At 47.4% G+C, this 18,100-nt stretch overlaps 1 protein-coding gene across 1 annotated transcript in view; it reads right to left on the bottom strand.

Moving 5' to 3' along the window:
* Positions 1 to 16,698, bottom strand: part of LOC137430810 (receptor-type tyrosine-protein phosphatase beta-like) — a 45,285-nt gene extending 28,587 nt beyond the window's left edge. The window contains exons 1-2 of the mRNA XM_078782224.1: positions 16,402 to 16,698; positions 15,925 to 16,025 (exon numbers count right to left, since the gene is read on the bottom strand). Coding sequence (XP_078638350.1) covers positions 15,925 to 16,025; positions 16,402 to 16,676 — 376 coding nt within the window. The 5' untranslated portion in view covers positions 16,677 to 16,698. The remainder of the gene's footprint in view (positions 1 to 15,924; positions 16,026 to 16,401) is intronic.
* Between the last annotated feature and the right edge of the window lie 1,402 nt (positions 16,699 to 18,100).

The raw sequence follows: 18,100 nt of genomic DNA, 5'->3' as shown, positions 1-18,100 counted from the left end.
CGCACTGACTTGTTCTTGAACCCGAGGATTGTTCCAATAGTTGATGTTGCAACAGATATCCTGTCTTCAGATACATTTTCAGTTGATGTTCGTGACTCCATCAAGAAGAATCTGCAGCGCACATTACAAAGAGAGTTTGGAGAATCGCTCATCTTCTTCAATGTGAAACACCGTGTATACTTGATGCCCGATAATCTGACAAAGCGAGAGATTGCTGCAGAGTGCGTAAACCTGAAAGCAGAAGTGAAAGCATTTGAACGAACGGACGGTGAAAGTAACATTGTGCGTGCAGCTACTTCACTGCGACACCAGATCAAAGATGCTCATTACAATGAACGTTGGCCGCCTCAGCCAGCAGAACTCACTTCAGATTACGTGAAGATACCAGATTCTCTTCGTGTATTTCTGCATACTTTGATTTGCGGGAGTGGGGGTAGCTCTGCGCGTGCCGACACACTGGTATGGTCGATGGCTCAATATATCATCAATGCTGTACACCGGGGTACCATCAGAACATCGAAGCATGTCCTACTTCCGTGGGTCATGAAAACGCTCACCGGTAATACAGAGGTCATCAGAATATTGAATCGACTCGGGCACGGATGTTCGTACACAGTTCTGGAAGAAATCGAGACAGCGCTATGCATAGACAAATTAGCAAGTGTGGAGAAAGATACAGTACCACTTCCGTCACATGTGCACCCTTCGGTCCCGACTGTATTAGCATTCGATAACATCGACAGGCTAGAGGAATCGCTGAGTGGTGGCGGAACATCGCATCGCGTCAACGGTATCATCGTCCAACCGAAGTCGCAGTCGTGTTTGCCGCCCCAACCTCCATCGGCAGTATTCAAAGCAGATAAGAAGCGATCTATCCCGTCATCCAGCGATTTAGTTCCAATATACAGCGGTGGGAAACGAGAGGGCCCACCTGCAATCAAGCCTGCAGATCTTTCTGACACTCTTGCAGGCGCAACATCCCTTGCGCAGCGCCGAAATCACGTATGGATTATGACTCGCATGCTGGAACCATGCGACCAGACAATCAGTTCGTGGACTGGTTTCAACATCATGACTAGAGATCGTGTTCAGGTGACGGAAGATGTAGTTGGCTACCTGCCGACTATAAACGCGCCTGCCACAGATATGGCAACAGTGCAAGAAATCCTCAGAGAAGCTCTGAACATCATGTCATCACTTCAGCTTGAGCGTATACCGGTGGTGCTAGACCAGGCACTATTTGCTAAGGCGACCGAAATAGCATGGAAAGATGTCGATCGATATGGAAGAATCGTGCTCATGATGGGGAACTTCCATACCATCAGGCAGTCGTACCCGTGAAACAGTTGTCTTGGCTGTTGAACTTCGAGCAGATAAGACAATAAGAGATGCTGCGACAGCTCGCAATGATGAGAGAGTTTTGGCATTGACTACACGAGATATGGTTGCAGCTGAGGCTCACTACCACTTCTCCTGCTATAGAAACTACACACGGCCCCAAAAACCTCAAGTAGAAACTGACATTGAAGATAATATCGAGAAAAAAGAAATGATACGATGTATATTCAATTTCATTCGCACTGACTTGTTCTTGAACCCGAGGATTGTTCCAATAGTTGATGTTGCAACAGATATCCTGTCTTCAGATACATTTTCAGTTGATGTTCGTGACTCCATCAAGAAGAATCTGCAGCGCACATTACAAAGAGAGTTTGGAGAATCGCTCATCTTCTTCAATGTGAAACACCGTGTATACTTGATGCCCGATAATCTGACAAAGCGAGAGATTGCTGCAGAGTGCGTAAACCTGAAAGCAGAAGTGAAAGCATTTGAACGAACGGACGGTGAAAGTAACATTGTGCGTGCAGCTACTTCACTGCGACACCAGATCAAAGATGCTCATTACAATGAACGTTGGCCGCCTCAGCCAGCAGAACTCACTTCAGATTACGTGAAGATACCAGATTCTCTTCGTGTATTTCTGCATACTTTGATTTGCGGGAGTGGGGGTAGCTCTGCGCGTGCCGACACACTGGTATGGTCGATGGCTCAAGATATCATCAATGCTGTACACCGGGGTACCATCAGAACATCGAAGCATGTCCTACTTCCGTGGGTCATGAAAACGCTCACCGGTAATACAGAGGTCATCAGAATATTGAATCGACTCGGGCACGGATGTTCGTACACAGTTCTGGAAGAAATCGAGACAGCGCTATGCATAGACAAATTAGCAAGTGTGGAGAAAGATACAGTACCACTTCCGTCACATGTGCACCCTTCGGTCCCGACTGTATTAGCATTCGATAACATCGACAGGCTAGAGGAATCGCTGAGTGGTGGCGGAACATCGCATCGCGTCAACGGTATCATCGTCCAACCGAAGTCGCAGTCGTGTTTGCCGCCCCAACCTCCATCGGCAGTATTCAAAGCAGATAAGAAGCGATCTATCCCGTCATCCAGCGATTTAGTTCCAATATACAGCGGTGGGAAACGAGAGGGCCCACCTGCAATCAAGCCTGCAGATCTTTCTGACACTCTTGCAGGCGCAACATCCCTTGCGCAGCGCCGAAATCACGTATGGATTATGACTCGCATGCTGGAACCATGCGACCAGACAATCAGTTCGTGGACTGGTTTCAACATCATGACTAGAGATCGTGTTCAGGTGACGGAAGATGTAGTTGGCTACCTGCCGACTATAAACGCGCCTGCCACAGATATGGCAACAGTGCAAGAAATCCTCAGAGAAGCTCTGAACATCATGTCATCACTTCAGCTTGAGCGTATACCGGTGGTGCTAGACCAGGCACTATTTGCTAAGGCGACCGAAATAGCATGGAAAGATGTCTATCGATATGGAAGAATCGTGCTCATGATGGGGAACTTCCATACCATCTGTAACTTCATGTCGAGCATTGGGAAAATGTTTGGAGATGCAGGCCTTCGGGATGTAGCTGTTGAGTCAGGAGTAATCGCTGAAGGTTCCATCAACAGGGTTCTGGAAGGCAAGCAATACAACCGTGCTGTGCGACTCCACAAGTTGATGTACGAGGCACTAATGCGCATCATTTGGAAGGGCTTCCAGGTGTGGATAGAAAGCAATCATCCTGACAAGGAACCCCAGATTCGAAGCACTGACCTCAAAATTCGCAGCATCAAGGAGGATGTTTGCCACGAGACTCTCGCTGCTGCTCTCGATGATGATTCATGTGTACAGAGCTTTGACATGTTCGCGAAATACCTACATTTTCTGCGAACCAAACATGGAGACCTGGCTCGCTTCTGGATGATGTATATTGATATGGTAGAGACCCTGCTGGGGTTGATTCGTGCGGATAGAGAAGGCGACTGGATGCTTCACTTGGCTTGTGTCAGAAGAGTGATCCCTTGGTGTTTCGCAATGAACAAGGTGAACTATGCTAGATATCTACCAGTGTACTATGCACAGATGACGCAACTCCACGAAACATGCCCCGAGTTGTACAGGCATTTCAATCAAGGCTACTTCTCCGTACAGCTTAGACCAGGGAATCCATTTGCCAGAATCGCTGTTGATCAGACAACAGAAGAAACAGTAAACAAAGATACGCAAACAGCTGGAGGAACACGAGGTTTTAGTCTTCGACAAGGGGCTGTGTCACGATACTATCTAACTGCAGAAAATCGGGCTACTGCACTGAGGCAACTACGAGAAACTATCCTTGTGAATGGCAGCGACACATCTCACGCCAAGCACCCTGACTTGTCTACTTCTCGCATCAAACGTGATGAGTCTGGCGTCACAGCTATCTGTGATCTACTGGAAAATGACTGGACCAATCCATTCGCCGATGATCCGTCATGTCTTCTCAGTATATCTACCGGAGCGGCTGCGAGGGAGGACGTTTCTAATGACCTACTCAACACCCTGCAAAAGGGGGAAGCGGCGTATCAAAGCTTCCAGAAACGTCTTGAAGAGGGAACAGGCTTTCATGACACATTGAACAAGCTAAACTTGAAGACCTTTGGTAAGATCAAGCAGAAAGTTGTGAAGGGCACAAACAAGGAGATCGTCCTGAGAGCTGACAGACAACTGTTTGCCACCATGATACTCATCGCCAAGACAAGGAACCTCGACATGCAACTTGTCCTTTGTCACCCACTAGGGCCGTTACCATGGTCTTTGGCAAACGTTGATGGGTCAATGAAAAAAACGAACAAAGCTGCACTTGCGAAACACATGGAAGGTCTTGTGGAACCAGCCGAGAACGTTGACAAGCGAAGTGCAACAATAATTGATGCGATGGCTCTCATACAAAAGATGCATGGCGAGAACGACACGTTCGAAGAACTATCTGACCGCATCCTTGCTGCAGCGCTTCACGCTGGTCAAGGCAGTGAGCGCATCGATGTTGTCTTTGACACATACACAGAAGAATCCATCAAAGCAGCTGAGCGTGTGAACCGCGGTTCAAATGAAGGCATCAGTTTCAGCGAGATCAGACCCGCACACAAAATCATGAACTGGCGGCGTCTCCTTGCTTGCAGCCAGACAAAGGAGAAACTGGTTGTGTTTCTGGCGGAGTCGTGGAAACATGAAACAAATCGCGAAAAGCTAGGCAACAGAACACTGTATGTCACCTGTGGTCAAAAATGTCTGGTACTGACCCGCGATAGGTGGAAGTTGGTGCAAGCACTCGAATGTAGCCACGAGGAAGCAGACACGCGTATGTTTCTCCACGCAAAGCACGCCGCTACCCACTACAAGACGATCATCTTAGTGGCAGATGACACCGACGTTCTGATCATCAGTCTTCATCTCAGCAGAACCATCGATAGTCAGCTCTTCATCAGACGAGGAACAAAGGTTCGAGTCAGAATGATCGACGTTGGAAAGTTGGCTGCGGTATTGGGGTCTGGAGTTTGCAGTGCATTGCCAGGGCTTCATGCATGGAGCGGGTGTGACACTGTGAGTGCTCTGGCTAGCCAAGGAAAGATAAAGGCTTTGAAGCTTGTGCAAGCGAATGAGCTGTATCTTCAAGCATTCACAGATCTGGGATCTTCGTGGAATGTACCAACAGACGTCTTCAATAGCATTCAGGCCTTCACGTGTCAGCTGTACGCCAAGAACACGAAGATCGTCGGTGTTAATTCGCTCCGTTATCACATGTTCTGTGCAAAGAAGGGCCAGATCGAATCTGGACAATTGCCGCCTTGTGAAGACTCCTTGATGCAGCATACGCTTAGGGCCAACTATCAGGCGGCTATCTGGCGACGCAGCCTTGAAAACCTACCAGACGTCCCAACACCATCAGCAGGACATGGTTGGGAACTCGATGATGGCGGTTCGCTCACAATCCGATGGATAGCGGGTCTACCAGCTCCAGATGTCGTCTTGAATCTCATCTCATGCACATGCAGAAGGACGTGTCGACCGTCAGATTGTTCCTGCATACTGAATGGGTTGAAGTGCACTGTTGTGTGTAAGCTGCAGGGATGCTCCAACATGGTGCAGGATGATGCTATCGTGGCTCAGGATGCCAATGACTCTGATGGCGACTCTGATGATTAACTTTGTGTGCACTGTATATTGTATAGCATATGTTCTCTATTATAATGCAGGCCAAATTGCCTGAAAATCTTTATAGACAGATAAACGGTTTAGCAAAATGTATAATTTGGAAGATCATACCGGTGTTATTTGACTAAAACATGACATGTTCAATGATACCTCCGCTTGCTTATTGGGAATATACATCGTATGGTGTTAAAATCAGCTCCATACGTCTTTCCAAACTCTAGTAATGAATAATTAATATAATTGGCGGCCATTTTGAAATCCAAGATGGCCACCAAAGTGCAGATTTCCTATGTAACAATTTCCGCCTGCTTATTAGATATCGTATGGTGTTAAAATCCTCTCCGTACGACATTCCTAACTTGCGTTATCGTCAGAATAGATAATGCCAGCGGCGGCCTAAGTCATTTTATGCCTCTTTACATTTATTTGTTGTAAACTCGTGGTGGATGATAAGTTTTCGTTTTTGAGTTATTTTTATAGACAGATAAACGGTGTAGCACAATGCATAATTTGGAAAATCATACCAGTGTTGTTTCACTAAAAAAAGTACAAGTCTAATAATAAAATATTGAAAAATATATGATTTTTTTTCGATAATTGATTTTTATAATAATTAATCTAAAACAAAATGCTTCATATTATTTTTTATTTAGACGGTACACATCGGACGTATATTTAGTCGTCAACCGCACATCGATAGCTAGTATAGAAGTCCAGATACACGTGCAACAATGTACCCCACCAAATGGGCATTTTCGAGCTGGGTGGTTTCAAAGATGGCGTCCATCCGGGCACTAAGCTACCGTTCTCAGATGTCCATCACACCTTTTCTGACACTTGAGACATTGGTCTAATGGAAAATCATAATGAGAATTACTCCCCCCGCCGCAGCATTACTTTTGGTCTGGCTCAAGGACTATCTGGTGTGCATTTGAAGACTGTGTAGCGCCGTAGCGGTTACCTTACTGGGACATAATCCACGGGCACGGGCCAGTGGGGCTTTTGATGGTGTGGGCGTGGCGTGCGCGCGGTTGTTGGAGCCACGCCCTCCGAAGAGGGTTTTGGCGTTATAAAAGCTGTATGAGTTCCGTTCGCGTAGAGTGCTGTTGGAATAAAGGAGCTTTGAACAGCAAAGAAATGGCCTCGTCTTCTCGTCATCCGCAACTCCTACATTGGTGACCCCGGCTGTTCCTGAACGTTTTCGGGGGCTTCAAACGAACATGGCAAACGCAGTTTCGATCGAACTGCCGGAGTTTTGGGAACGACAAGCGGCCGTTTGGTTCACGCAGGCTGAGGCCCAGTCCGCCCTTCGGAACATTTCCGCGGGCGACACGGCATATTGTTGGGTCGCGTCTGCGCTCGGCTCCTCCATTGCGACGAGGATCCTCCGAAGGGACGCAAGTACGAGACGTTGGCGGCACTGCTGCTCGTCTACTTCGCGCGCACTGAGGCCGAGCACTGCTGCTTGAAACCTTCGCGCGCACTGCGGCTGAGCACTGCTGCTCGAAACCTTCGCGCGCACTGTGGCCGAGCACCTCCTCTGCGACCAGAGTGGTGAGCCTTCTCCAGGATCCTCCGAAGGGATGCAGGTACGAGACGTTGGCGGCACTGCTGCTCGTCTCCTTCGCGTGCACTGAGGCCGAGCACTGCTGCTCGGAACCTTCGCGCGCACTGCGGCCGAGCACTGCTGCTCGTCACCTTCGCGCGCACTGCGGCCGAGCACCTCCTCTGCGACCAGAGTGGTGAGCTATCTCCAGGATCCTCCGAAGGGACGCAGGTAGGAGACGTTGGCGGCACTGCTGCTCGTCTCCTTCGCGCGCACTGAGGCCGAGCACTGCTGCTCATAACCTTCGCGCGCACTGCAGCCGAGCACTGCTGCTCGTCTCCTTCGCACACTGACGTGCGCATTGACGTGGGCAGCACTGCTGCTCATCACCTTCGCGCGCACTGTGGCCGAACACCTCCTCTGCGACCAGAGTGGTGAGCCTTCTCCAGGATCCTCCGAAGGGACGCAGGTACGAGACGTTGGCGGCACTGCTGCTCCTCTCCTTCGCGCGCACTGCGGCCGAGCACTGCTGCTCGTCACCTTCACGCACACTGACGCTGGCAGCACTGCTGCTCGTCACCTTCGCGCGCACTGACGCTGGCGGCACTGCTGCTCGTCACCTTCGCGCAACTCCTACATACTACAACTACAACTCGCGAAAACTCTACAACTACAACTCGCGTGTAGAAAACGACAACTCGCGCAACTACAACTCCTACTCAGCAGCCTCCCCCAAGGCCTTGACCAGCCCCCTCGGTTGGCTCAACCCCACGGTGGGGCCGTCCCCCGTCAGGTAAGTCCCTGGTTGGCCCGCCCACCGACAAGCCGCTCACAGTCCCTGCTCGGGTCATCAGTCGTTTCGGCCGGGTGGTTAAGGCCCCCCAAAAACTGACATTGCCCGTGCGAGTGCATTCTGTGGGGGCGCATGTAGCGGTTACCTTATTGGGACATAATCCACGGGCACGGGCCACTGGGGCTTTTGATGGTGTGGGTGTTTCATGCGTGCGGTTGTTGGAGCCACATTCAACTTCGGACTTCGGCAGGTCCGAAGAGGGTTTTGGCGTTATAAAAGCTGTATGAGTTCCGTTCGCGTAGAGAGTGCTGTTGGAATAAAGGAGCTTTGAACAGCAAAGAAACGGCCTCGTCTTCTCGTCATCCGCAACTCCTACAACTGAACATTTTTCGTGTTGGAGAGTCACAATGGCTCAGCTGTAATGTACCTTTTGTAATGTCTTTGTCAAAGCTGGGCACCAAACCGTTAATCGTTAATTAACGAAGTTAACCTTTTCGTTGACGATTTAACTTTTAAGTTAACTTTGAAAATCATAATCGGACAAACTCACTTCCGTTACATTTAACTTCCGTTAACTCAAGTCCGCTAACCCAAAAATTTCAAGGTCTACCCGGCTTGTGGGAGGGATCGGCTTGTGGGAGGGATCGGCTTGTGGGAGGGATCGGCTTGTGGGAGGGATCGGCTTGTGGGAGGGATCGGCTTGTGGGAGGGATCGGGTTGTGGGAGGGATCGGCTTGTGGGAGGGATCGGCTTGTGGGAGGGATCGGCTTGTGGGAGGGATCGGCTTGTGGGAGGGATCGGCTTGTGGGAGGGATCGGCTTGTGGGAGGGATCGGGTTGTGGGAGGGATCGGCTTGTGGGAGGGATCGGTTTGTGGGAGGGATCGGGTTGTGGGAGGGATCGGTTTGTGCGAGGGATCGGGTTGTGGGAGGGATCGGCTTGTGGGAGGGATCGGCTTGTGGGAGGGATCGGCTTATGGGAGGGATCGGCTTGTGGGAGGGATCGGGTTGTGCGAGGGATCGGTTTGTGGGAGGGATCTAAGCACGGGCAGCGTCTCCGGTCCGCGCCGGAACTCCGTTTATTTTTCGGGGTCCCTTAGGACAACCAACAACAACAACCATGTACTTGCTTCTCAATTGCAGGTGCAGGCACTTCAAACATACATTACAGTTCGATTCGGAACGATCGGCTTGGCGAGCGATATCAATGTGAATGGTAACAAGCGTGACGCCTAGGTCCCCCGTCGGGGAAGTGATGTGAGTTGACAAAGTGGAACACGCAGAAAACATGCTATGATATGATATTTCGCTCACAAGGGTCAGACATACATGGAGGCGGCCATCTTGGATTTTGACGTGGCGGCCTGATTTTAAACAGCGTTCTTCCTTGTGCCTAGACACACCCACACACCAGATTAGAAGTTGGTACTTCGCTTATTTTTCGAGATATTTCGCTCACAAGTTTCAGACATATATATGGTGGCGGCCATCTTGGATTTTGACGTGGCGACCCAATTTTCAATAGCTTTCTTCCTTATGGCGAGATACACCCACACATCAAATTAGAAGTTGGTTCTTCGCTTATTTTTCAAGATATGCAGGTTACAAGGTTCAGACATACATGGCATCAGACATACATGGCGGCGGCCATCTTGGATTTTGACGTGGGTTGCACCCACACACCAAATTCGAATGCGGTCCTTCGCTTACGCACGCACACACGCACGCCCGCACGCATGCACGGACGGACACACGGACGGAGGGGAAAGCCATAGTCTCCCTTTCGCTCCGCTGAGCGACGGGGGACAATGAACGCGCATCTGTCCTGTGCTGTGGTGTGCTGTACTGTGCTGTGCGATAGTGTGGTGTACTGTGCTATAGTGTGCTATAGTGTGCTGTACTGTGCTGTCGTGTGCTGTTCTGTATTGTGCTGTGCTATAGTGTGGTATGTGGGCCCCGCAATTTTTTTTTTAAATCAGGCCCCTTAACATGTAAGGCCGGCCCATGTTCAAAAGCCCTTAAAAACACCCAAAAAAAGGCTTCTTTGATAGTTTTGGCACTTTTTTTAGGTGGTTTTAGAGCAAAAAACTGTTTTTTGGGGGGGTTTTTTCAATAGTAAAAATTAACGTTAACGGTTTATCGATAATTTTCGTCACATTTTAAACGAATTAACTAATTAACGGTTATCGAAGTTAACTTTTTGGTCAACGGATTAACGGATAACGAAGTTAACTTTTTGATTAACTGTGCTTTTTGAGGCCAGCGCTTTGGCCTGCCTTTTTTATAATAAAAAAGGTAAAAAATCAAACATTTGAACAGCCTCGGACGTGTACCTTGACCCCACGGCCAAGGCACACTGTCTATCAAGACTGTCCCATTAGCATACACATGCACTTCAACCCCAAGGCTGAAGCGCATGGTCATTCAAAACACATGCATCCTGACCCCGAAGGACCAGAATGCATGGTCATACAAGTGGTTTTAACACAACGAGTATTAACTGTGCCCACCTTTGGTCTTTGTTATAAAGATGCGGACACGCAGAGAGCATCAAGCACCATCTTTATTCCAGGCAACGGCAACGCAGGCCAAACTCGGCCCCGCCCACAGAAGCTTCTATCGGGACCACTCACAGCGGCCTCACTCGGCCGTACACGGCACTACACTCCTCCCCCGTAAGTCCCATCGTCTTTCAAATATGCTGCTCACACAATGCGTTGAGAAGAAACATGCGGGCATTGAGCCGTGGACACGACCGGCAACGGTGAGACATTGGAAACAGATGACGGCTCCCCGCCGGACACTAAACTAGGCTCAACTTAAACCGGAGGAACATCCACACTACTCTCACTGCCATGAACATCAGGCTCCACAGATGGATGGGCAGCTGGCCGAAACGTGGTCACGGGCACCTCAATGGATGAGGACACATCGCACGGCGGAACGGAATTGGTTGTGGGTGAATGACCAGACCAGCGAGCCAACAACTGATTCACATGACATTTCCAGATAAGCCCGGACGAAGTATAAACAAGGTAGTTAGCCGGACCGAAAAGTCGGACCACAACAGCCAGCACCCATTTCTGTCGGTGTACATAGTCCCGTGCCGAAACTGGCTGGTCCACCATGAATGAACGAACATTGGTTGCCATAACAACTTCAGGTGTACCAGGTCGAAGCAAAACCAGGCGCGACTGCAACTGTCGGCCATACATGCGGAATGCAGGCGTTTCCTGTGTAGTAGAATGCACTGAATTACGATAGACATGCAAAAACACATCAACCCTACTCTGCACACATCGAACCGCTTGGCCTCTATGCAAGGCATGTTTCAACGCTTTGACAAATGACTCAGCCTGGCCATTTGTAGCTGGGTGGTAAGGTGCCAACCTCAGGTGTTTGATACCATTAGCATGCATGAACACAGCAAACACCTCAGATACAAACTGTGAACCATTATCCGAAACTAAAATCTCCGGAACCCCGTTGTTCACAAAAATACTCAGATGCTCCACCGTGTTCTCTGCCGAGGTGGACTCCATTATAGCTACTTCTGGCCACTTTGAGAAAGCGTCGATCACCACCAGAAACATGCGGCCCATGATTGGCCCTGCAAAATCCACAGGAACGCGCTGCCACATTCTATCAACAGGCGGCCATAACAACGACACGCGTGAGGGATTATCAGCATCAGTTTGACACGTATCACGTTTTTACCGTCCGCTCGATGTCCGCATCAAGCCTGGGACACAACAAACTCCCGGCTAAACTTTGTTTTGACCATACCCAAATGACCCTCATGCAACTCATTGAGACAGCGTTGACGTAAAGCAGCAGGAATGACCACCCTCATGGCCCACATTACACAACCTTGAGCTAAAGACAGCTCGGACGCACGTGATACGTATGGAGCATACTCTGACGTCAAGGGCAACTCACGCCAAGAACCTGACAAAACAATGTGTGCAAAATGTGACAGCACAGGATCACGACGAATGGCAGCAGCCTCTTCCGCAGCGATTACCGGACCAGATTAAATCTGTCCCAACATGAACACCTCGACCTCATCCGCAGGTTCGGCACCGGCCTTTGTAGATGGCAATCGGGGCAGGCCATTACAGTTAGCGAGCGTTTGGAGGCACAAAATTTGATTTCATAGTGGTACGCACTGAGGACAAGACACCATCTCTGTAGTCGAGCAGCGGTAGTGACTGGAATGGTTTTCTGAGGATTAAACAAGAACTGAAGCGGCCGATTATAGGTTTGTCGGAGAAAATTCCGACCTATCAAGTACTGACAAAATTTAAACACACCCCATACCAAACTCAGTGCTTCACACTCAATCTGAGCATAGTTCTGCTCTGCTGCTGTCGGAGCACGTGACGCAACACACACCGGCCGAACAGCACCGTCATTCATTACCTGAGACAAGACGGCAACGATGCCGTACGACGAGCTATCACACGCCAGAATGAGAGGACGTGAAGGTTCATTATGTGCGAGTACCGTGTCTGCAGTAGGGCGACCTTTCACTCGTTCAAATGCTGCTTGTTCCACCGAACTCCACCTCCAACGAACATCTCGATGCAGCATGTGAGTCTGCGGAGCAGGCTCAGTGCTCAGGTTGCTGACATACCTCAGGTAATAATGAGCAAGCCCAATGAAGGAACGAAGCTAAACTTTGTCCCTTGAGCTGGGCATGTCGGCTATAGCGACGACTTTCTGAGGGGCTTTTGACAGCCCCTCTGGGGTGATGACATGCCTCAGGTACTCCACTCGCTTCTGAAAGAATAAGCATTTGTCCTTGTTCAAGAGAAGGCCATGAGCAGCTAACTTAGACATCACCTTGTCAATGTTCTCAAGCTGTTGTTCGGCCGTGGTGCCCGCAATGAGGATGTCATCCAAGTAGCATTGTGCAGGTAATTCGGTACAAAGAGGATTCATCTCCTTCTGCCACATGGCCGGAGCTGAAGTGATCCTGAAACAAAGACGGGTATACTGGTACATACCCTGACACGTATTGATGGTAAGGAGGTGACGATCCTCCAGAGCGATCTCAAGATGAAAGTACGCATCGCGTAAGTCCAACTTCGTGAAGTACCGACTCCCCGCCAACTTTGCAATATATCTCGTCAATGGATGGGAGTGGATACTGCTCCACACAGAGGTTGGGGTTAACAGTCGCTTTAAAATCACCACACAGGCGAATACCTCCATTCCACTTAAGCACTGTGACCACGGGCATCACCCACTCAGAGTGTTCCACCAGTTCAATGACCCCCAATCTTTTCCAATCGATAGAGCTCTGCTTTGACCCGATCGAGAAGGGCGAAGTTGCACCGGTTAAGGCTTACAGAATCGCAGACCGACACCCTCCTTCAGGTGCAGGTGACCTTGAGCACCTTTGAACTTCCCAAGTTCAGGCCCAAATAGAACTTGGTGTTTTTTCCAAGATCCTCTCCAAGCACGGAGGAGACAAATGACGTATGGACACTGTAAATGTTTGCCCAATCCAGACGATTGGTGTGCAACCAATCACGATCAAGTAGAGATGGTCCAGAACTATCAACCACATGCAGTGCAACACCGCTTGCTGGTCCCGATAACGAATCAATACATCCATCAAGCCTAATGGCTTTAACATCTCCCCTGTGTAAGTACGAAGGGTAGTGTGTATCAAGGCTAACACCGGACAACCCAACTGCCGCCAGATCCGTTTACTCACGAGACTGACAGTGTGTCCACTGTGAAGTTGACTGGCTTGCCATTCACACTGACAGCCACCACAAAGGGGTGATTCGCAGCTGACGTCATCGGAAACAAGCCCTATTGATCAAACTCACTGCCAGCCCCAACCACATCAACCGATGATGGTGCCCGGCCCCGACAGGTCCTCCACACATGGCCTGTCTTACCACACTGGTAACACACCGCATCCGAAATGGACAGCTCCCATGAGAATGTGAACCACCACACCCCTGACAAGGCTGCTGTGGTAGTTGTCCCTGTAACGCACTGCTTGCATGTACCCGGGAAGAAGAAGATCTCTGATCCGCTGACCAAGATGGAGAATTGTAAGCATGTAACCCTCCCGCAGAAGAATTGCAAACACGTGACCTTCCCGCAGCTATGGCATTAACAGCCGAGTCCTCCCCAACAATGGCGCGAACATCCTTTCTAGCTTGTTCCACAACAGCCACAGTTTCAACCGCTTTGGCAAACATAATCTCTTTGAACGATAAGTAAAATTGACGCGACCATCCTCTCATCTCGCAACCCACGATAAAACGATCCTTCAATCTTTGTGATCGTTCATCGTCACCAAAACAAAAATCCCCCGCCAGATGCTTGATCCTGGCCACAAAATCAGCTACCCTCTCATCGGGAAACTGAACCAGGTTGTCGAACTCGTACTGCGATAACTGTGGTGACTTGTCTGGTTTAATATGATCATGCAGCGTCTTCACTATGGACCTTGTAGGTAACCGTCATCCGAAGTCCTCGCCGGCAAAATCAAGTCACACGGCAAACGGAAAACCTCCAGCGAGAGGGATGATAGAAGAATCACTTTCTGCTTCCCCACCTCGACGACGTCCTTAGCAATGAAATAAAAGCTCAGCTGCTGCTCAAAAAGTTCAAAGTTGTCCCCAGCATACTCCAGGACCTTTCCATACGACGTAGCCATGGTCCGAAAAATCGTCGTCGCCAATTGTAATGTCTGTTATAAAGATGCAGACACGCAGAGAGCATCAAGCGCCATCTTTATTCCAGGCAAAGGCAACGCAGGCCTCCTCGGCCCCACCCACAGCGGCCTCACTCGGCCCTACACCTTACCTTTGAGCTGTCCAGTCTGAGTTCAATATAAACAGTCATCTAACGCTAACCCTTCAGAATGGATGTTAAGCTGGCTGTCCTATTTGTTAACATTCACTTGTAGACATCGAAGACCTCGTGGTACTTGTATAAATGTGTAGACCATTGTGGTGTGCTGGTACCCTTGGCCAAATCAATTCTTGCTTTGGTTGGGGAATGCTTCAGTAGCACTTTGTGATGGAGGAGCAACCTCATCATGGGTAAATTACTAGCTATTGAAACGTGGGTTAACGTTAACCCGAACAGCTCAATGCCCGTAGATGGGCATAGGAGTAACGACAGTTCAGAAGTGGAACTGTGTGTATGTGTATACTGTGTGTATGAACAACTTGGCCCGTGAACACCAAAATAATTCTTGCACACAATACGACTAACTTGGTTAAAAAAATAAAATTGTAATGCCAATAACCAGACTGATGTTGAAGACAAAGCACAAGACACAGCCTTCCTGGCAATGAAATAGAAGAAAACTTTGGCCTAGGAGTAGGTCAATCAATATGACCTATCGAAGATCAAACCCAAAGTAGATGGATCAATGGTGAGCACCTGTGGACTTTTCTTTAACAGTATCAACAGTAAGATAACATTTATATGCAAATTACTTGCATTTTCAGCCGTTTAAAAATAATAATAATAATAATAATAATTGAAATAAAATTTAATTTAAAAAATGTCATTTAATTTAAATTTTATAATTTTTTAAAATTAATTATATAAATATATATATATATACTATATACATATTTTATAAATATAAATAAATATAATTTCTTAGATTTTAATTATATAAATATATATTTTTAATGAATTATATATTTTATAAATAAATTTTAAAAAGAAAAACAAAAAAAAACAACAATTTTTTTATTTAAAAGTATGTTTAAAAATACTACGATTTTGTTTTATGAACTATCATGGTCGTCAGCCTGTCTCATCCACCACTGGTGACACCACGCATAAAAAGTTAGTGTGTGGAGCTGCACAGAATAATGTTTCGGTTTAGAAAGGTTCCGATCACATTTTCCTTTCCAGACGTTTCACAACATAAAAGGATTAAGTTTGGTCATGATCAGCTGCTTTGCAAGTATCCTTAAATTGTTTTGGACCTCAGGTTGGCCGAGAGAATAATGTCAGTGGTACTGCATTCACACCTGCGGCAGTGACAATCGGAAGGGAGTAGAAGGTGTCTGAGTAGAGAGATCCACGCAAGTCCGGTGATTTTCCAAGGAAGGTGAAGGCTCGCACACTAAACCTAAGAAAAAAAAAAACAAAAAAAAAAACAGTTCAGTTAGTTAAAAAATTGATCAAATCATAATGGATCTGGAGATAATGTAGGTACAACCATGGAAAAACCAGAGATATGCCACAAAATAGCAAGCATTTCCAGTGAGATTCAACTTAGAAAGAGAGATTTGGAATGCAATGACGATATGTAGATTTATCGATGATCGCAACCACACCCGCCTCAAATATCCCAAATAATTCCCTTTGAGGTCGTGCATATGCAATAAGTAGACATCACTGAAAAACATTAAATTTAGTGATTACACCAACGATTGCGTTGATCAATTTGACAAGATAAATTTACACAAGTAAAGCAACCGACATGAAGTGATGGAAGGCGAGACCTGTACTGGGTCTTTGGCTTCAATGGGCCGTGGCACTGAGAATCTGTTTGATCGCAAATGACCCCAGAATCTTCGTTGCCAACGATGACGCCGAACATTCGATGACCTCGTCCACACCTATTCGGGAAAGGCCTCGTTTCAAATGTTCTTAGTGAAGAGTTTGAAGTGTATTCCCAGTATGAAGGAAACGTCTCGCTCAGCTCTGGTCTCAATTCACGAGTGTCTGAAAATGACAATTCAATGGCATCAGCTCGTTTTGGACGATTTGTACACATCAAACAAAGGGTTTTGTTTTGAAAAAAGGAAGATGCATTAGGAACTTTCTTACATCTTCAGGGTTTGAGTACAAGCTGTGAGGAATGAGCAGGATAAGCTGATTTTTATTTTAATCAACAGATAATCAACTTTAATGTCACCTGATAGCAGGTGCATGATGAAGCAGTTTCATTCACTGCTCCGGAAACGTGGAGGTATATATCCTTCTCAAAAAAAGAAGGATATATATTGGTCCTATTTGTAGTATTGGGGCGACGGGGTGCTCAAAGCCAAGAATCGTAGCTTGAGAAGGAAAAACCCTGATCTAAAATAAAGTGATAGGATGAATTTTCCAATTTCTGGAGGGTTTGGTTTTAAGAGGTTTCACTCCATATCAAAACAACACCTTTTTGACGATGTATCAAGCTCATACCACACAACTAAACATTCGATTTCATGGGTGTCTAGAGTCCATTCTGGAGAAGCAGTTTGTTGGCTAGGGGTGCAATCCTGGATGGGTTGCCACTCTGACACATGAAGTCAAGGCAGGAACTTGTAATTTGTTTCGGGTACCAACGACAGATCGCCTACGTTTCGCGAAGGACACTGTGGGATCTTTAACGTCCACCAACTAATGCCAGCAGACATGTATGTACAGTCCTTTCAGAAAGTATTCACACTGCTTGACATTTTCACATTTTGTTGTGTTACAAACTGAATTAAAAATGGATTCAACTGAAAATTTTTGTCACTGATCTACGGATAATACTTCACAATGTCAAAGTGGATATTTTCTTTTCAGGAAATTTTTACAAGATAATTAAAAATGAAATACGGAAATATATAATTTACATAAGTATTCAATCCCCTGAGTCAATACTTTGCAGAAGTGCCTTTGGCAGCAATTACAGCTTAGAGTCTTCTGGGTATGTTTGTATCAGCTTTGCACATCTGGATTTGGGAAGTTTCTCCCATTATTCCTTGCAGATTTGCTCAAGCTCTGTCAAGTTGGATGGGGAGCGTCGGTGAACAGCAATCTTCAAGTCTTTCCACAGATTCTCAATGGGATTCAAGTCTAAGCCTTGACTGGACCACTCAAGGACTTTCATGTTCTTGTTCTGAAGCCATTCCAGTTTTGCTTTGAATGTATGCTTCGACTTTGGCTTGATGCCGGAAAAGAGACATTGGGAATGTTCTTCTTTTCGCTCACTTGGAGCACAGTGAGTTATATTGTACGAACCTGATGGTACCATCATAGGAAATATATATTGGTTGTACAATTGATTACTATTGTTGTTGTACTGTTATTCTTGTGTGATCTTAATACAATACTTGTTTGTTGGTAGCAATTGGTGTGGTTACACCATTGATCTTTGACATACAGAATAACACATCTTTCTGCCGTGACTCTCGGGGCTCGGAGATACACCGTGACCGGGGTTTG

This window comes from Myxine glutinosa, chromosome 7, assembly GCF_964187855.1.
Source record: "Myxine glutinosa chromosome 7, kmMyxGlut1.1, whole genome shotgun sequence".
In the NCBI taxonomy this organism is placed as follows: domain Eukaryota; kingdom Metazoa; phylum Chordata; class Myxini; order Myxiniformes; family Myxinidae; genus Myxine; species Myxine glutinosa.
Note: the sequence above shows the minus strand (reverse complement) of the source record. Positions and strands in the feature narration are given on the sequence as shown.